At 45.4% G+C, this 20,478-nt stretch overlaps 2 protein-coding genes across 2 annotated transcripts; one reads left to right on the top strand and one right to left on the bottom strand.

Moving 5' to 3' along the window:
- Nucleotides 1–515: 515 nt before the first annotated feature.
- Cd3g (CD3 gamma subunit of T-cell receptor complex) lies at nt 516–10,748 on the bottom strand. Its single transcript, XM_075966111.1, has 7 exons — nt 10,644–10,748; nt 6,048–6,071; nt 5,157–5,384; nt 4,478–4,609; nt 2,191–2,234; nt 1,733–1,815; nt 516–872 (listed from the first exon to the last, which is right to left on the bottom strand). The coding sequence occupies exons 1-6, from the start codon at nt 10,696–10,698 to the stop codon at nt 1,750–1,752; spliced, it is 549 nt and encodes a 182-aa protein (XP_075822226.1). The 5' UTR covers nt 10,699–10,748; the 3' UTR covers nt 516–872; nt 1,733–1,749.
- A 1,351-nt stretch (nt 10,749–12,099) lies between these two features.
- On the top strand, nt 12,100–17,087 carry Cd3d (CD3 delta subunit of T-cell receptor complex). The gene is given in 6 exon segments (XM_075966110.1): nt 12,100–12,268; nt 15,501–15,701; nt 16,113–16,244; nt 16,702–16,745; nt 16,930–16,945; nt 16,948–17,087. Coding segments are annotated over 6 exon segments (495 nt in total). The 5' UTR covers nt 12,100–12,213; the 3' UTR covers nt 16,995–17,087.
- Nucleotides 17,088–20,478: the final 3,391 nt, after the last annotated feature.

The following is a 20,478-nucleotide window of genomic DNA, read 5'->3' as shown; positions in this document are numbered from 1 at the left end:
GTCATAATCTCCAGGTTGGCTTAGGAGAAAATGCAAGATGTATTGTGTTATATCATTGTATGAAGAATAGGGGAAGAATAAAGTGAACTTAAGAACTGTTCTTCCATGCTTAAAATACGTTCAAGAACATATGTATGAAACTTATTTGCCTGTGGGGAAGGTTACTCTGGTTAGGGATCCAGGTAGAAGGATACCTTTCACTACCTACTGCATATATAATCCATTGATGTTATTATTATGTATTTATGTATTTATTTATTATTATTATAGTGTTGTTATATGTATGTATAGGGTCTGTATATGCTTAGCATGTGTGTGGAGGTCTGAGAACAGCATGGTGGAGTAGGTTTTTTGTTTTTTTTTTGACTTTTTGGAGATTGAGCTCAGGTCTTCAGGCTTGTGTGGCAAAGACTTTTGTCTGATGAGCCACCCCACTGCCATATTGGTCCACTGAATTAGAAACAGCATAATACCCTAGTGAATGTTAAACAAAGAAAAGTCTGTTTGGACAGAGGTAGGTTATACCCGATCTTTTAATTTTGTCGTTTACAATTTTCCCCAATAGGTGGCGCCCTGCAAGCACCACGCTGTACTTTTTCCCCTTCACTGTTTTTTTGTGAGGGTCTGGGGGTAGGGTGCGGTGACTTTAACACAGCGCCTCAAGCAAGCTTGACAAGTGCTCTACTACTGAGTTACACCGCCACCTTCCCCAAGCTTGGACTTTTATTTTATTTTGAGAAAACCCCAGAATTTCTCTGACAGTTCTTCCTCTCTGCTTGCCACCTCTGCAGATTAACAGTAGGGATGAAGATCTCTCTACTGGGCTCTCTCTAAAATACATTGCTTTGATCCTGGGATGGAAAGGGCAATACCTGGAATGAGAAAGAAAATTTGTAATTGGTCAGAAAACCAACTGATGTTTTCAAATCTGTGTTCCTGATTGACACTGGTGAAGGGCTGATTGGATCAGAACTTCTGATTCGTTGTTAGGCTGATTTTAGAAGTTAATAAGGTGGTTTTTTTCCCCGCTAGATCAAGATAGCTAGGAACTCACAGGGAACTACCTCTGCTTTCAGAGTTCTGGAGATTAAAGGAATGCTTCACCATACCCAGTTTTGAGGGTTTTTATTTTTTTTATTTTTTGGTTTTATTTATTTATTTATTTATTTATTTGGTTTTTGAGACAGGGTTTCTCTGTGGTTTTGGAGCCTGTCCTGGACCTAGCTCTTGTAGACCAGGCTGGTCTCGAACTCACAGAGATCTGCCTGCCTCTGCCTCCCGAGTGCTGGGATTAAAGGCGTGCGCCACCACCGCCCGGCCTATTTTTTGGTTTTTTGAGACAGGGTTTCTCTGTGGCTTTGGAGCCTGTCCTGGAATTAGCTCTTGTAGACCAGGCTGGCCTCGAACTCACAGAGCCCCGCCTGCCTCTGCCTCCTGTGTGCTGGGATTAAAGGCATGCACCACACTGCCCGGTCTGAGACTTTAATGGGGTTAAGATTAATGTTCAGCATCTCTGTGGCTCAGGGCTCTTCTCTCAGAGGATTTACAGTTGCTTACGGCTCCCAAGTATTCATTGAGTCGTGGTACCAGTGACTTTAGAAGAAAGACTCCACACTCCTCTACCCACACCCTACTTCTCATCCTTATTGCAAAGAGATTTGGCAGCTGCTGGGAAGCATGCTGATCATGCAGAGGCAGAGCCCCGCCCCGAGATGAGCGGTGAAGTACTTACTTCGAGTACTGTTGAGCTCACTTCCTCCTTGGATGACTTCCTTGGAGATGGCTATATTGCTCATCGTCCCGATCCCTGAGGGGCTGAAGAGGACAGCATAACCATCCACTCATGTTTTATCCTTTATTAATTAATGTAAAGCATATCCATCAAATATTTTTATGAACAAAACTTCAGGTGATTCACAGCTCTAGGAGCCAAAAGAATGAGGAGAGGAAGGGTCCCCGTGAAATTTCCTCATGTGTCTTTCTCAATCAGTGTGCTCTTCAGCTTTTTCTCACCAGCTCCTTACCTCGGTCTTTATGTTTCCCATGCTATTCAACACAGCAACCGTCTATTAAGTAGCATGTCATAAGCGGATCTTTATCTCTACAGTAGCTTCCAGAGAACTTGCCCACAATTCTTAAGGTCCACCCCAAAGAACTGTAGCACCGTTTTTCTCTTCCCTGGTTCTTTACCTGGTAGAGCTGTTCATTTGGCAACAGAGTCTGCTTGTCCGAAGCTGCACAAGAAATAGACAAAATATACATTTAAAGACAGAACGATAATTGAGTTATTCGCATGATGGAATTCTAAGTAGTGTGAGAGTCAGCTGCACACAAGAATATGGATCATTCTCAAAAGCACATTGTTGAGCAAAAGGAGCTATGCACAAGACTACGTGTTGCACAAGTCCATTTCCACAGAACTAGAACCAAACAGAACACCTCTGTAGTCAGAGGTCAGGATAGCGCTCATGCTCAGGGGCAGGTAGCGGCTGGGAGTGACTGTCAGTGGGACTTCCATATGGTGTTGGTAACGCTCAGTTTCTTAAACTGGGTGTCGGATGCACAAGTATGTTTGTTTTGTCCACTTTATTTTAGCTGTATTCTTGTGATTCACTTTTCCATATGTAGGTTCTACTTCAATGAAAAGCTTCCTCCTCGGGGATCAGGGATTCAGATCAGTTGGTTGGGTGCTTAGTATGTGTGAGGTCATGAGTTTGATCTGTAACACAACTTATACAGGGCGCGTTGCAGCATATGCTTGTGATCCCAACACTTGGGAGGTAGAAGCAGGCGAATCGGAAGTGCAAGGTACAGTTACATAAGACTTATTTTATTTTTTTAAAGAATGTTTTCTTTCGCTTTTTTAAAAAAAATATTTATTTATTATGCATACAGTGTTCTGTCTGTATGTCTGCCTGCAGGCCAGAAGAGGGCGCCAGATGAGTGGTTGTGAGCCACCATATGGTTCCTGGAAATTGAACTCAGGACCTCTGGAAGAGCATCCACTGCTCTTAACCACTGAGCCATCTCTCCAGCCCCTTCCTTTTTTCTTTCTTTGGGACAGGATCTCACAATGTAGCTGGCTGGCCTGGAACTTTGTATGTAGACCAGGCTAGCCTCAAACTTAAGGTGACCCTCTTGTCTCAGCTTCCTTAGTGCTAGGATTGTAAATGTGAGCCACTACATTTGGTTTTCATAAATAATTCTGTTTTTGAGGTTGGGTCTCACTATGTAACCCTTAGCTGGTCTGAAACTTGGTATATAGACCCTAGCCTTGAACTCCCAGAAATCTGTCTGTCTCTGTCTCTGGAGTGCAGGGATTAAAGGCGTGCACTGTTATGCCTGTTCTCAATAAAGTATTAAAACACAGAGAGAGATCAAGCATGGTAACTCATGCCTATAATCTCACTCCTCGTGAAGAACTGCAGGGATCTGAGTCAGCCTGAGCTACATAATGAGTTCCAGCCAGGGCTACCTTACAAGACCCTGTCTCAACAACAACAACAACAGAAAAGAAAAAAGAAAAAAGAAATTTAAGAAAAAAAAGGCAAATCCCAAATATGTTAGGATAATAAGAAATGTCTTTCCTTCTTGCCCTACAGAGACATAGGATCATCAATTATGAATTAGCAATATGCACCAACAGTTTCCCTGCTGGGTCTATCTTGATAAGAAGGAAGCCAAGGGTCTTAGTTGGTCCCATCTCTCAACTCAGGATATTCTTTTTCTTCCAGGACTGGGAATGATCTCAGAGCTTCACAATGCCACCTAAGTGTTTTATACTGAGCTACATTATATAACTATAATATATATTTATATTATATATAATATATTTATATTATATATAAATAACCTCAATTATTTATGTGTATTTTTTTTAAAGATAGGATCTCGTGTAGCTTAGACTGGCCTTGAACTCACTCCATAGCTTTGTATGACCTTGACCTTCAGATTTCCCTTTCTCTACCTCCCAAACACTTGGACTACAGGCTCGTGTCACCATACCCAGTTTTATTCAGTGCTAGGGACTGAATCAATTCCGAGCTTGAAGTAGGTGAAACAGGGCTCTAGTACCTGTGACACATCTCCAGCTGCCCCTCTTCATTTCGAGACAGGGTCTTATGTAGATCAGGTTGGCCTCAAACTCTCTATGTGGCCAAAAATGATCTTGAATGTCGGATTCTCCAGTCTCCATCTCTTGAGTGTTGGGATTATAGGCATGTGCTACCACATCTGGTTTGAGCGTTCTGGGGCTTGAACCTTAGGCCTTGTGCAAACTAGATAAGTGGTCTACTAATTGAGCCCCTACCCCTTTACAAATTTAATTTAAAGACAGGGTATTAAAATATACCTATATTATATTATATTATATTATATTTAAGGTTGCCTTGGCAGCCTTGAACTCAGGGCCCTCCGGCCTGAGCCTCCTAAGTACCAAGGATTACAAGCATGTAGCACCACATTTAGCTTGTTTTACCTCGTGACTGCCGAACTCCATCCTGCCCAGCAATGAAGTATACACCGACAGCAAGGAAGAAGATGCTGATGATTTCAGCGAAGATAAAACCCGATATGGTACCCGAACTGAGCTCAATGCAGTTCTCACACACTGTGGGGAACAAGACACAGGGAGGGCTAGCCCTCTCTTGGAATGTAAGGTGTTATTGCATCTTTCCTTTCTTCTGCCCACCACCATCAGAGCCTCTGCCCTGGGCAGCAGGAGCTGCCCTCTCTGTGTGGTATAACGATAGAGGATCCTTGCCCCAAGAACTGTTGCTTGCCAGTGTTCCTCTCTGAGAAATTCCAGGGACGCCTAAACAGTTCCATCATCGGGAACTCAGTGAAGGAGAAGGAAGACCTGATCTCCAGTCTCGACAACCCCGCTCTCCTCTCCACTGCACAGTCCCCTAATCCTAACTGATTTATTTGTTGAGCTGCTCTAATCCATGTGGTCCACCTAAAAGTTAAACAGGTCGTACAGGGCTGTGCTTTCTCAAGACACTGTGGGAAGTGTCAATTTAAAGAGTAATAATCCTAGACAAAGAGAACCAGCTATTATTATTACCACAAATCACTGCTTAGCATCTGTCCCCACCTTGTCCCAGACTGGTAAGCCCACCAGAACAGTAAGTTCTGCTGAATTAGGGGTTACATACTTCTGTAATACACTTGGAGTGGCTTTGACTTGTCCTTTGCTCCTTGACACCAGTACATGCCGCGAGGGTCTTTGGTATTGCTTCCTAGATTCCACTTGTGTTTAGTTGTATTCGGAGGACTTATTCTGTTCCCGTCTTTAAGCCACGTGACGGCCTTGTCTTTCAAGTTACATATCAGAAGTACAGGCCCATCTCCTTGATTGTCATCCACTTTTACCAAACGGTTTTCTGGAAAGGGGTAGGTCATGGTTCTGTTAAGGGGCTTTGTGATCGTACCAGAAGACTAGTAGAACACTGTTTCTCCATTGTTACGGCGCATGCAAATCACACGGGGACCATGGTAGAATTTCAGCTCTTATTTAGAAGTTCTGGGGAGGTGAGGTCTGTTACTAACATGCTAATGCTGCTGGTTCAGTCATGTTTTAAGGCATGCTTAGTTACTAAGATCCTGTTTCTACTGCAAGAACCAGACAATTCATTGCTTAGGTCTAGGAAAACTGCCCAGAATGGGTCACAGCAGGACACTGATTTGGTTGATAATGGAAATGTCAGCTCTCCAACTCTTACCACCTTATCTTATCAAACTTGTTCCTTTTCTAAATTACGAGACTATTGTTTTTTTTAAATGAATGTGTGTATGTGTGCATGTCATGTATGTACAGGTACCCACAGAGGCCAGAAGAGGGTGTTGGGTGTCCTAGAGCTGGAGTTACAGACAGTTGTGAGTCATCTCCTATGGGTGCTAGAAACTGAACTTAGGTGCTCTGGAAGAATAAGAAGTGTTCTTGACTATTGAGTCATCTTCTCAGCCCCTGAGACTACTGTTGTAGGAAGCCGTACATCAATGGAGTTCTTCATAATTTGAGAATAGAGAGGAACCATTTCTCTTACCTTGTTTTTCCTGGGCCACAGTACCTGGAAAGATAGAAGAAATATAAAGAATCAGTTTGGCATGGGCTTGTTCTGATGGGCCAAGGTATTCACATGGTCACATGAGGTCAAGATCAAGAGAGATACTAGTCCATGGCAATGGCTCCATCTGTGTTCCTCTCCTGGATGGAACCCAAATCACCAAACTCAATTACACATTGCTGTATTTGGTCTTTGCGCTACCTTTCTGGGTGGGATTTTTCTTTCTTCCTTTCTTTAATATTTATCTTATTATTAGTTGTGTGTATCTGTGTATGAACATCAGAGCAAGTTCATTGTGCATGAGAATTCAGTTGCCTGTGGAGACAAGAGGCATCAGCTCCCTGGATCTGGAGTTATAGACAGTTGTGAGCTGCCTGTCCCGGATGCTGGGAACCAAACTCAGGTCTTTTGCAAGAACAGTAAATCCTTAACCACTTAGCCATCTCTCCAGCCCTGCTGCGTGTGAGTTTCTAAATCTTTGGGATTTCTTGAGTGATGAGTGTGCCTTTGCTGTTCATGGTAGACCCTTGGCTACCCTGACTTTATGCTAAGGAGATGATTTGAGAAGGAGCTGGTAAAGTTTTACCACCTAGGGAATGAAGATTTTGAAGCTGCTATTAATGCCAGTGCTTATACAAATGTGTATGAACGATAATAGAAGACTTCATGATGCAGCTTTTAAAAGTTTCTATCCACAATGGGGTGGGGATTTATAGGGATGCAGCTGTTTTGAGGCTACCCACAATCCTGCAATAAACCCCCCACCCTTTCTTTGTAAATAAGCCGACTAAACTGATTCTCTAAGCTGGACTTTGGTGGAATTATTATTTTGATTTGCACCAGTGTCCTACCTGAAGTGAACAGATCATTCATGTCTCTCCAGGAACAAAATAGCATAACAAATTGGTGCTCAAACATGGGCGTGGTAGTACCAAAGCACTTGGGAGGCTACAAGAGCCTTTCATGGCTCTTGCTTTGGGTAGTAAATTATGCAACCGAGGCTGAGCATCTGAAGGTCGAACATCATGAGAGCAGTTCCAATATGACGGTCCCTTCCCCCATGTGGAATATAGTTGTGGACGTTTTTGCTATGATAGATGCATGGGCCTCACTATAGGTAAGGCTGGACCATCAGAAAGTAAACTGTCCATGGGGGATATCCTGGGGTGGCTGTTTTAAGGATTTAGTAAATCTCAGCCAGGTGGTGGTGGCTCACATCTCTAATCTTGGCACTTTGGAGGCAGAGGCAAGTGGATCTCTGTGAGTTTGAAGCCAGTCTGGTCTACAAGAGCAAGTTCCAGAACAGCAAAGATTACACAGAAAATTCCTGTCTCAATAGACAAAAAAATTAATAAAACTTATAAAAAATATGAGAAAGAGAGGTGTGGATGAACACCTTTAACCCCAACACTTGGGAGACAAGGTGCGGAGATATCTGAAAGTCTACATATTGAGTTCCAGGATAGCCAGGATACATAGTGATACCCTGCCTCAAAGAGACAGGGCGGGGGGGAGAGGAAAAGAGAAATAATTGATTCATCGATTCTGCTCAAGAAAAAAAGTTTAGTAGAGAAAATGACATTTGGCTTACATTGAAGAACAAGTAAAAACTTACCAGATAGCGAAAGGCATTTTGGGTGGGAAAAAATAGCTAATTAAATATGCAGATTTGGAAGAGGTGAAGGAAGTGGTAGGGCTCGATGTGGAGTTGGTGATGGGGGAGCTAGTCATGAGTCCAAGTCTAACAGAAGTAGTTGGAAGCATCAACTGTCCTACAACTTCTGCAGGCTCATGCTGTTTATGAATGACACCAGCATACTGCCTAGAACATGGGAGGAGCCCCATCTGCCAGGTGAATGGTTATGGGAATGAATCATGTAGGTGGACACAACAGTTAAATATATTATTATTCTAAAGATATATTTTATATGTATGAGTGTTTGCTTGATGTGTATATGTGCACCGTGAGAGTGCCTGGTCTGGTGGAAGCCAGAGGAGAACGTCCCAATTTCCTGGAACTGGAGTTACAGACAGTTGTGAGCCACCTTGTGGGTTCTAGGACTCAAACCCCAGGCTTCTACAAGCACAGTAAGCATGCTCTTAAGTGCTGAGCCATCTCTATGGCCCCAAACATGTTTTCACTAGTCCTTGTCTCTAATTATTTGGCTATTGTAAGAGAGCAAGGAGATTCTTCGTCCTGCTTAGAGTCAGTAGGAGCGGAGATGGTAGTGACCGCTGACATTGTTGACATTTGCATATCTGAGTGTGGTCTCTTCAGACTCAGGAACCCACATCGCCAAATATCCAATAGATTGGTACGAGAATTGAGTTCAGAGGGCAGTGGTGTTTAATTGTTCACAACTTACTGGTCGCCAAGCTAGATCAGGACTTGGCTTTTCTGTTGCTCAACCTGGTATTCTTTCCAGAGCCCTCTGTCTGACTTTCAGTATTGCCCTTTAGCCTGTGCTGTCTGCAGCTTTCTCTGCTTTCTCTCAGCAAGGCTGCTCCCCTCTCTCCATCTTCTCCACGTCTCCCACTCTGCTGTCCTACATGAAATGTCACCATAGTACCACTGCCTCCCTCCCTGCTTTGAGAGAAGTGGTGCTGTTGTGGTCCCATCCTGCTTCCTGTCTGATGACAAACCCGCCTCCCGAGAGCCCCTGCACCTGCTTTCTGTTGCCCTCACCCACACTCTTGCCTTCCTGTGTGTGCCCTTGACTCCGCCCTCCGTCTTTCCGAATCTACTCTAGACTTTTATTTTGCGTGTCGCCATCTCCTTTAGCTAAAAAATGTACTCACCCATTTTTTAATTTATTTTTTTTTCAAGACAGTCTCTGTGTAGTCCTGGCTGTCCTGGAGCTCTCTCTGTAGACCAGGATGGCCTTGAACTTATGAAGATCTGCCTGTCTCTGCCTAGAGTGCTGGGGTTAAAGGCGTGTGCCATCACTGCCTGGTCATTGTTTATTTCGTGTGCTCCTTTTCTCTTTTACGCCATCTCTTCCGTCTTTCACTCGCATCCTCTCCAGCAGTTCCTACCCTGCCACATTTTATCACCCACCCTCCACTTTTTTTTTATTTTTTTTAGCCAGTCTGGCATCTCCTCACACCACTCTACTGAAACCGTGCTAATCAGTCATGATCTTCATTTCACCAAATTCCACAAATTTAAAATTTAATTGTATCCTTATATTAGTAGATTATGTTAGACATTTTCTACCCGGTTTGTTGTTGTTGTTTTAGGACAGGGTTTTCCACTGTCTGGGCTGACCTAGAATTTGCTATATAGCCCAGGTTGCCCTGGAACTATTGACTTTCCTGCCTCTACCTCCTGAGTACTGAGTTTAGATGCTGCTACATCTAATAAATATTTCCTTCTCTTGGCTCCTCACAGCTCCATCCTCAGTTCTTTGTTCTTGACATGTCACAGAAGGGTTTTGTAGTTTCAAGAACTTTCGGGCCTTTAGTAAGGTGTGGTGACTTATGTCTCTATCACCAGCACTCAGGAGGCTGAGGCCAGAGGATTGCCTATGAGTTGGAGGCCAGCCTGGGCTACATAGTAAGACCCTGTTAAAAAGGAAGGGAGTGGGAACATTGTGATGTGGCAGGTAAAAGGATTTGTTTTGTATTCTAGGCCCCACATAGTGGAGAAAGAGACCAGTTCCTTTAGGTTGTCCTCTGATTTCCATGTATGTATTACGGCATGCACATAACGAACAAGCAAACAAATACATAAGATAATTTTCATGACTTTAGCTTCCCCCAGGGCACCCAGGTTCAGTCTAGTTCACCTACTTCCTGGTGGTGAACTAGTATGTCTGTATGCACACACAGGTATGCCTATGCTACATCTTGTGCTCAGTGTGTCAGCAGTGAAACCCCTCTCTCCAATGACACCTGAGCTCTTGCGAACAGAAGGTTTTGGTTCATCCTTTTCTTCTTTGGAGTCTCACATATCTGGATCTGGGCACGCTTGTGGACCAGTTAAACAGCTTTGTGGGCAAATGTTTCGTAGATCCACTGACTGTATCCCTTTCTCCCAATTTTCTCACCTGGGCCGTGTCACCACGTGTGACATGTGTGTGTGTGTGTGTGTGCGCGCGCGCGCGCGCGCGCCTGATTGGGCTGAAGGTGGTGATGTGTCAAGGCTGGCTGGCCTGCTAGAAAGCCTTGGGACCCATCAGTCCCTGCCTTCCCAGCACTGTGATGACAAGAGTCAGCCACCACACCCTCATTTTAAGTGGGTTCCAGGGATCGAATTCAGATTCCCTTGCTTGCCTGCTAAGTAATCACTTTCTGACTGAGTCATTACCCCAGCTGCATGGCCCTTCTGAAGTACATTCAAGCCTAAGATGGCGGCAGTACCATCCTCTCTCTAGCCAGTTTAGCCCTCAGGTCCCTGTGCTTCTTTCCGGAAGAGAACAGCTGGAGGCTTCCTTTTTGCCTCTCCTTTGAATTCTAAGATGACAGATGAAGATGGCTCAAGGTTAGTTAGGATTCCAATAACCTTGCCTCCCCGGTCATGGCCTTGTCTCCTGAACCTTTCCCAGGCTGTCAGACCCTCGAGTAAACTCTTACCTTGAAGAAGAAAGATCACCAGGATGAGGCCAGTCAGACCCTTCCCCTGCTCCATGTTGATCTCTTTCCTTCTCTAGTTAAAGTGTGGAGGTTCCTCAGCAGCCAGCCAACCAGCCTGTGTAGCCGCTAGCCTGGCTCCTCCCACCCAGCATCCTTTGAGCTGGGGCTCTGAGGAGAGGCAAAACCCAAAAGTGTGGGCACAGGGGCCCCAGCGGGGATGGTGTTGCAAAGCATATCTCTTGTCTTTGTTTGTTTGTTTGTTGTTGTTAAGACTTATGCGGTGTCTGTCAGGTAGCAGGGAGGAAGAGCGACGGTTCTGAATTCCCGCTTGGAAACCTCCTTATCCTTAGAATCTCTTTGCATAAAACAGATTGAGGACCTATTTGTAGTTGTTTCTGGGACTAGACTTGTTGGTCACTTGATCCCAGAATTCATGGTTTGGGGTAAGGATTTTAGGTGTGTAGGACTGGAGTTCAGAATGGAAAAAAATATCTTACTTAGTGTAGACCTTCATTGAGCAATCTTGTCATTTTTTGGGGGGGGGCATCAAAATGGAACCTACCTGAAAATAGGTAGGCCCATCCCAACAGGACAGCTAGCATATCTCTTGGTTCACAGCCCTGGGAGATTCCCAGGGTCTCAGGCCATTGTCTCAGTCAGTCAGTCAATGGGTAAGAGAAACTCACAGAACTCCTATGTGAGTGACACCAGGCACAAACATAGTTCTGTCCCCAAGCAGATGACCTTCTGACCATGGCAGAGTGGAAAGTTTCAGATCCCCACAGCCTGTTGTAAAAAAAAAAAGTTTACTGTCTGCTTAGGAGGCTGTTTTACAAGTGAGTGGATTATATCGTTTTGAAGAATCTCATACTGAGAAGGCTTGAGGTGGCAGGCACCGTGGAAACACCCTCCCGAAATCCTTGTGGTGACACCGAGTGAGACCAGATCTGAAATACTCCATGTTTGGTGCCATGGGCACTACATGCTTGATCTAGGATTCAGATATCTGGCCGAGGGGTTCTGAAGTCCATCTGGCCAGCAGTAGATTGATGTGGTGGCCCAGATTGCCCCATGAAGGGTCCCCAGACTGGCCAGAAATGAATGGGAGGAACCGCTAGTGTGGCTTGTATTGGGCTCATAGCTTTTCTCAGTGGATTTGAAGAGGTGGCACTTCCTTGTTTGTAAGTAAATGTAGTGGTGTTGTCAACAGGAAGCCTGACATTTTTTGCATTTGTTACCAGTGGCCAAGGAGAGGCTAATTCCCAATCTCCTTTCCCCTCCTATAAGTCAGAATGAACTTCCCTTATAGTCTCTCCTTGGCCTTCTGCCTTTTCTCCCAAACTCTTCTCCAGAAAGAGAAATGTGCACCTGCTTCCTTCCTACCCCACCCCTGGCCTAGTCTTGCCTTGACAGCCTCCTATCATCAAAGGCAGAGAGTTAGATTTCTTCTAGCTCCTCCCCCACTCTTCCTTTTTCTGAGTACCCATGAGTCTGCAGGTGGAGGGTAGTGTTCACCGTGGCTGATCGTTCCGTGGCTTGCCTCTATTTGTTGGATGAATTCCTCTGGAAAATGGATCATAGCGGGATTCTGGCTGGCCTGATACTGGCTGCTTTTCTCCCTCAAGGTAAGTGAAGCATCTTCATCAGTGCGGAAGAAGGGACGCCAGAAGGGATGGTGTCACTGGAAGAAGTTCACTGGAAAGGGCATCTCAATGCTGACTTCTGTTTACCAGGAGGGGAGGGTCAGAAGGGCGGGTTGGGGAATAGGAAACAAGCATTCGGTTTTGACCAACTCCAGTCAAGGCTCACAGTGGTCTTAACGGTATCTCCAATGACCTTGGACCAGATGTCTGTAGAAAACGGTTTCCCATTGCATGTGCCTGGGCCTAAGGCTGGTAATGGAAAAAGTTACACCCATTGCATCTTCTAAGGCAAATGGCCTCCTGGAACAGGCTCTTGGTCATTGATCATCATTATGTGTTTGTTTGTTTATTGAGGCGGGTTTCTCTAGCTTTGGAGGCTGTCCTGGAATTTGCTCTGTAGACCAGGTTGGCCTCAAACTCACAGAGATCTGCCAGTCTTTGCCTCCCGAGTGCTGGGATTAAAAGCATGCACCACCACTGCCTGGCTGGCCATCATTATATGACCACCAGAGCCACAGTTCAGAATTCAGGAGCAATCTTAGAGAAACGTTAACTTTAGCTGAGTGGGAAGGACAGACAGGATAGATGTGATATAAGTCAGCAGATGCCAAGTCTTTCAGTTTGTTCACTTTTAAAACAGAAAATCGGGCTGGGTAGATAGCTTAGGGGTAGATCTCAAAAAGTGCAAGAATACAAACCAAACTAGCCCCAAGATAACCCTGGAAAGCTCACATCTCAGAGACTCAGCAGGGCCTGGGAAAATGGGTCAAATGGTCACTCTAAAAGCTGTCCTGGCCACCAGCTATTTCTACTGGAAATAACTCCAAAGAAGATAGGTAGGACTGTAAGAGGGGAGGGGTTGTACGCACCTGTGTCTTCCCTCGTACAAGCTCCTGCTTTGGAGCAGGAGGAGCAGCCATTTTGGAGGTTTCTGGAGGCCGCTCTTGCGTTCATATTGGTGACTAAATATGAAGCTAGAGATATCTTTGCTGCTGCTGGTGGTAGACACAGCAGTGCCCTGTGGACTGTGAGATGATCTTGGGGTTTCTAGGAGGGCCTGCTGTGCTTATCTCTGGCTCCTACACCCCTCACAAGACTTGACATATAGGGAGCCTCAGAAATAGATTTGATATGCTTTTTATTTTTGTGGCCCTTTCTCCTTAAGCAAGTGTGGCACCAAGGTAAGCTAGAAAGACAGGAGAAATTGTAGGGACACAAAAGGGAAAGGAACCTATCACTCCAGACACTAGTTAGAGCCTCTCGCTAGCTGAGGCTTGAGAATTTCAGTACTATTAGCATTTGCCGTGAAAGTTGGCCCCGTACTATTCTTTTCCTATACAGGCATTTTGTGTTAAAATAGCAACCAGACAGGCTTACTGCCCGAGTGTATGTGACCTTGGGGAAGGGCCTCATTCCTCTCCAGAACATTTTCTAGATCTTCTGTCTTCTGGCATCTCCAAATCTAGACTTTTACTTAATCAATTGTAATTCTGTCAGATGCCCATATCAACCACCCTGTGAACTCATTTAGGTTTCTTAGCAACTCTATGGGTAAGAACTTCAAAACCCACCAGAATAGTGTCTATGGCTGTTTGTAAAGACAATGGCGCACCTCTCTGGGAAACTTCGGAGGTGCCTCTTTCATTAACATTCCTGCTTAAAATCTATATTAAAATGCCCTTATATTAATATAATGTAAGTAAGTTATATTAAGATAAGCCTCAATTTGCTTCATTACCGGCTCATCTTAAAATTTTCTGTTGAAGTAGAAGATCTGGATCTTACTCGAGTTAAGTTTCCTCAGAGATGAAAGGATCTCCTCAGGCTGCTGCAGGGGACAGTGCCTGTGTCTCTGTCCCAGCTGCCGCTGACAGAACGACTTTTTTTTTTTTGGATGGGATCTCCCTTACTCTGTAGCCCAGGCTGGCCTTGCTGTCTCAAGCCTTCTGTGTCAGTTTTCCAAGTGCTGAGCTCATCTATGCAAATCACTGTCTCCAGTACTGGAGATCGAGTCTGGGGCACTGTCCATGCCGCTACCTTTGAGCTGTGTTCCTAGCGAATCTTCTTACATGGACTTTGCCCTGGGAAATCTGGATCACTGGGCTGGTAGTTCATACAGCTCCTCTCTGACCCAGAGGTTAATGGCCCTGGAAAAGGCTTTCATAGTGAGCCTCTCTTTACTCTGGCTGATACTTGCGTGGATAAAACAGAGGAGGAAGAGGATGAGAAGTTGAAGTGAGAGTTACTGGCTGGGAAGAGAAACTAGAAGTCTTTAGTATAAAAGGCACAATCGGCCGGGCAGTGGTGGCACACGACTTTAATCCCGAGTGCAGGCGGATCTCTGTGAGTTCGAGGCCAGCCTGGTCTACAAGAGCTAGTTCCAGGACAGGCACCAAAGCTACAGAGAAACCCTGTCTCAAAAAACCAAAAATAAATAAATAAATAAATAGAAATAAAAGGCACAATCTCTAGGCTAAGAACATCCTTCTGTCTTCTCAAGTCTCTTGGAGGACCCAGTGGTTTAATTGGTGATCTGAATTTATTTTTAAGGAAGGTTCTTGAACCAACCCAGTGGCTTGGTTTTCTCGTTTGCCCCCAAGTCACTCAGGATCTATGTCCTAGTTTGAATTTTGTCATAATAAAATACTTCGACAAAAAGCAACTTAAGTGAGGAAGGAATTTATTTGGCTTCCAACTTCAGGTCAGTCTATCTTTAAGGGAAGTCAGGGCAGAAACTCAAGCAGGAGCTCAAAGTAGAGGCCATGGAAGAATGCTCTTCCTGGTTCCCTTGCTGGCTTACGCTTGTACAGCTAGCTTTCCTATACAGCCCAGACCCACCTTCCTAGGGAATGGTGCCACCCATAGTGATCTGGACTCTTCTGCATGGATAAGGCAATTAAGACAATCCTTTATACTAGACATGTTCACAGGGCCAATCTGATGCAAGCAATCCCTCTTCTCAGGTGACTCTAGGCTGAGTTAAAGCTGACAAAGCTAATTGGGATGATCTGTCTTCTGCTTGGACTACAGCCCCATGTCCTTCCTAGCCCTACAGTTTCTGGAGACCATCCTGAAGTCTTCCTCTGGTCGCTTCTGTCCTTTCACTAGGAATCATGAAGTTTAGCACACAACTGATCCATAAGTATTCATTTCAGCAGAGTGATGGGACACCTACACACCAGAGAGCTGCCTCTGATTATGTTTTTCCTCTTAGGAAGCTTCTTCAAGATAGAAGTGACTGAACATGAGGACCAAGTATTTGTGAATTGCAATACCAGCATTGACTATGTAGAAGGAAAGGTGGAAGCATGGTTTGCAAAAAATAAAACACTGAACTTGGGAAAAGGCATCCTGGACCCACGAGGGATGTATAAGTGCAATGGGACAGACTCTACTATACAAATATATTACCGAAGTATGTGCCTCCTGGACCCACTGGGATGAAATCATGGGCCCCCTGGATGTGAGAACATTTCTGGCTAAAAGCAGACTGCGGTGAACCCATTTATTCTCTAAACAAACCAAGGGCACTCATGGCGGTATGAACCAGATTTGTCAGGGAGTGCTTCAGAATGGGAGAGAGTTTGACTAAGGCAGGCAGGGGGCAGGGACTGGCTTGGAGTGGGGCTTGGTCCATTCCTCAGTTAAAGTCCCATGAATGTCATGTTTCTCTCCAGCAATTCCTTGAGATGAGGGTGGAGATGGAAGTAGCAAGGTCTTTACCATCTCACTGAAGTGTGGGTCTTGGAATGGGGAACCTAGAGTCTTTCTAGGAGCAGAAACAGTTCCCTTACCTTGAAAACTTTCTTCCTCTCCTCCCCCATAGTGTGCCAGAACTGTGTGGAGCTGGACTCAGCTACTGTGGCTGGCGTCATCATCACCGACCTCATTGCCACTCTGCTCCTGGCTTTGGGAGTCTACTGCTTTGCAGGACATGAGACTGGAAGGCTCTCTGGGGGTTAGTGGAAGTTCTCTCTCTCTCTCTCTCTCTCTCTCTCTCTCTCTCTCTCTCTCTCTCTCTCTCTTCTCTCTCCTCTCTCCTCTCTCTCTCTCTCTCTTCTCTCTGTTCTCTCTCCTCTCTCTCTCTCTCTCTCTCTCTCTCTCTCTCTCTCTCTTCTCTCTCCTCTCTCTCTCTCTCTCTCTCTCTCTCTCTCTCTCTCTCTCTCTCTCTCTGTTCTCTCTCTCTCTCTCTCTCTCTCTCTCTCTCTCTCTCTCTCTCTTCTCTGTTCTCTCTCCTCTCTCTCTCTCTCTCTCTCTCTCTCTCTCTCTCTCTCTCTCTCTCTCTCTCTTTCTCTCTCTTCAGTCTTCTGAGGGTGAGGGAGGGTGTGACTGGCTTCAGAGTCCCCCTACAGTGTTCACAGGTCTCATTGTCCCATCTTCCCCAGCTCCCAATGACTCTCTTTCCTTGCTTCTAGCTTCTAACATTCAAGCCCTGTTGAAGAATGAGCAGCTGTATCAGGTAAGCCCTGAGGGAGGAGTCAAGAATGGGAGAAGGGAGTGAGGACTAAGGGACCTGGCAGGGCGGGTCTGAGATATGTGGAGAATCCTGGGGGCAGTGGCTCATCCTTGGATGTTGGGAGAAGTCAGGTGTGGGTACCAAGAAGAGTTCAGATGCTGACTAGGTGTTGTGTTTCTCGTCTCAGCCTCTCCGAAATCGTGATATACCCAGTACAGCAGTCTTGGAGGGAACTGGCCCCGGAACAAATGATCCTGAGACTGGGAGACTGGGGCTTCTCAGAGTGTCATTATCAAGTGTACCTTCCCTCTGTGCTCAGCCAATAAAGCTGTGTTCTTTCAGTCAGCAGGCACCTGTGTTTTACAAGGCATGGGTGGGGGGTTGTCCTAGCTTGGCTAGGATCTTGCCCACCTGTGGTCTCCCTTCAGCGCTTTCTTTCCTCAGTCCTATACAGGCAGTATGATGGACAGCTTCCTGTCCATCTCGGCCTGTTGGTGTTTCTAACCCGGTGGGTTTTCTGTGGGGAGGGTCAGCCTAGCCACTCTCCTTCAGCTGCATGTTGGTTCCAGTCCCTATCATAACAACTCTTTGGGGTTTTGCTGCCTTACCACAGCTGGGGGTAGGCTGCTGTGTTTAGAAGCTGAGCCACAAAAGTTTCCATGACATCGTGAACGGGGTGGCAGAGCACCAAAGAGTACTGGGACTCAGAGGGTGTGCGTGCAGGCGTGTGTGTGTGTGTGTGTGTGTGTGTGTGTAAGAGAGAGAGAGAGAGAGAGAGAGAGAGAGAGAGAGAGAGAGAGGAAGAGGGAGGGGGAGGGGGAAGGGGAGGGGGAACTACTAGGCTTGTGGACCAAGCACCTTTACCTGCTGAGCCATCTTGCCCGCCCTGCTCCCCAAATTAATACAAAATAACAGAACGAATCTAAGATAATTCTCTCAGTGCTTTACTGTCTTGCACTGTGCAAATTCATTCAGCTTTGGACCTGAACACACAGCGTTTGCACCAGGCATTTGTCCACTGTCAGGCTACTCAACACCAATCAGCATTTCCTGAAACGCCTTGTTTGAGATCCTCGAACTGCACCGATCTGAATGGCACTGTTCTCACCGTACATTCAGTGTCCTGCTGTTGTAGAAACACAGTGGTTTCACATGGAAACAAACGCTTCTAATATTTTCCCATCCCTCAGCATCTAAGTATCAAGTGAGGACATATCAGTACTGTGTTAGGACGCTTGATTTTCAGATTGTTTGAGCTGCTGGGTTGAGTTTCAAAAAGAAAATTAAATGAGTTTTAGCTTGTGAGCAGGACAGAATTTCTTCTAAATTTTGAAATGACCCTAAGTATACTTTGCTATTTTATAGAACATATTTATGTAAAATGGTGTTCTCACCATGGACAATCATAACATTTTTAAAGATTGGAGATTGAGTTTCAGGTAGCCCAGGGTAGTCTCAAACATATTAGGTAGCTAAGGGTGACCTGCAGCTTTCGTTTTCAGTGTTGAGATTATAGGCACATACCACCACACCTGGTTTTGGCAATGGCAGGTGTCAAACACAAGACTTCATGTACAGTAGGCAAGCACTCTACCAACTGCGCTAAATTCCCAGCCCTAAAAATAAAAATGCTGATCAATTCTAAAAACATTGATGATGCTAATATGTTCTTGATATAAAATATTCAGCCAAGATTTTTCTTTATTCAGAAATAAATGAACATATCCATCTTTCATCTTAAAATAAAGACATCTTTTTTTGACATTTTTATCTTTAATTAAAGGTGCGTGTCTGTGTGGGTTTGTGCAGTACCAGCAGGGGCAGAGGAGGGTGTCTGATTTCCCAGACTGGAGTTACTTGAAGAGGGTACTGGGAGCCAAACTCAGTTTTTCTTAATCACTGATCCATTTCTCCAGATCCCCATCTTTCACCTTTAATAAATGGTAACACATACATATACCAAAGAATTATTTTAATTTTTGTAATTAAAGATATTTGCATGTGCCCATGCCCATGTGGAGGTCAGAGGACAGCTCTCAGGAGTTAGTTCTTTCCTTCCACATGTGAGTTTCTGGGGGAAATCTGTCTTCAGACTTGGCAGTACACCACTTTATAAACTGAGCCATCCTGCTGGCTCCCAAAACTTTTTTTAAAAATAAAAATGCTTATGATTTACTGTTGGCAAATATTTGATTTTTATACCTGTTTTATATACCTATTTACCCAGGGTTGTGTAAAAAATTCTCAAGCGAAAAGGGGTTTTGAGTAGAAAAACAATGTAAGAAGCCCTGAAATATTTTCCATATTATTCAAGGAATGTATCAGTTTAATTTAGGCTGTGGAATTTATTGACCTTAAAGTTGTCATACTGTTAAGGACTTGCATATTGGTGCCCTCTCCCAGTGATTCATTGTTTGAGACAAGCTCTCTTTATGTATTCATGGCTGGCTTGGACCCTGCTCATGGTCTAGGCTGCCTTAAACTTGCAGCAATCCTCCTGCCTCTTGTTCCCAAGTGTTGAGATTCCTGGAGTATATGACCACACCCAGCCTATCTCATCTTTGTTTTCCCCAACTCAGATTATTAGAAGATGGAACCTTTGTAAGAGATTTAGGTGCTGAGGACAGAACCCTCCCGAATGGGATTGGTGCATTCACCCAACAGGCTTCCAAGCGATTATTTGCCTCTTCTGCCATGGAGCCTCTAGCTCTTCCCCAGTGCCTTGTGCCATGAAACTGTAGCAACTATATCCAACTCTGGTGACCATAAGGCTTCCTCCAGATCCTTCCAAGTAACTGCAGTGTTTTATGTGTGTTGCTCAGTCTTCAGCTGAAGATAGGAGGAGCTCCCCCTCAGATTGTTAGACCCCTATGCTCTCCAAAAACACTACAAGTCTTGCCCTCTGTCTCTGCCTGCTTGCTTCGCAGAGATCTCTAGACTCTGCCTTGGTTCTCCCCCCCCCCCCCAGCCAGCCTGCCTATTAGCCATTGGTGATGGGCAAAATCACCAAGGCCTAGAGAGAAAAAGTGACCTGTCAGTGGAGAGCTGTCTACTACCAAGTCTGAGGCTGAGCGAGAACAGCTTGCGGAGAGCAGCACGGCTCAGAAGCCAGATGTTGTGTAAGAAGAGCCCTGAAGTTTCAGGGATGTGTCTAATGGCAGAAAGGGAGAGAAGCCAGCCTGCTGGTCTGAGCTGGCTTAGGGCAGCTTGTCTGGGCTCTGGATTCCGCTCTCCTGCAAGCAGCGTGTGTGGGAGACTGAGAACCAAACCCTCTCCCCACCGGCCTCTGCTCTCTGGCTGTCACTGCGCCTCTCTCAACTTCACTCCCAGCACAGCCCACATCCTGCTGTTTAACCACTGTCTGGGGCTTCAGGCAGCTGCCTCCAGGGCAGGAGCCAGCTGAGAGCTGAGAGCCGAGAGCTGCCTGTGTTCCCTCTGCTCCCTTCAGCAGTGTTTCCTGACAGCTGGTAGAAGAGCTCATCTCAGCTCCAACTCCCTCTGCACTCTCCCTTCTTTTCTGGTACCACCAGCGACCTTTCAGGTCCCCTCCATCTTAATCACTTTATGGACCAACCACTCCATCATCCCCCCCCCCCCTTCGATGATTTGATGCATGTGGAGGGCAGTGAGTACCCACCCCCTCCAATAGGCAAGCACTGTATTGAATCCCTGGGATTCTGAATTGCCTTAGGACACAGGCTGCTTCTTAGGACCTTCCAAAAAAAGGGACCGCAAC

Source organism: Microtus pennsylvanicus, chromosome 3 (assembly GCF_037038515.1).
Source record: "Microtus pennsylvanicus isolate mMicPen1 chromosome 3, mMicPen1.hap1, whole genome shotgun sequence".
Classification (NCBI taxonomy): domain Eukaryota; kingdom Metazoa; phylum Chordata; class Mammalia; order Rodentia; family Cricetidae; genus Microtus; species Microtus pennsylvanicus.
Note: the sequence above shows the minus strand (reverse complement) of the source record. Positions and strands in the feature narration are given on the sequence as shown.

Excerpts from the sequence above, each read along its gene's own strand:
- Cd3g (XM_075966111.1), bottom strand. The coding sequence starts at position 10,698 with ATGGAGCAGGGGAAGGGTCTGACTGGCCTCATCCTGGTGATCTTTCTT. Across the intron at positions 4,610-5,156 it reads ACTCCAAGTGTATTACAGAA|TGTGTGAGAACTGCATTGAG; the intron begins GTATGTAACCCC and ends TGTTCCCCACAG. Across the intron at positions 1,816-2,190 it reads CAAATGAACAGCTCTACCAG|CCCCTCAGGGATCGGGACGA; the intron begins GTAAAGAACCAG and ends TGTCCTCTTCAG.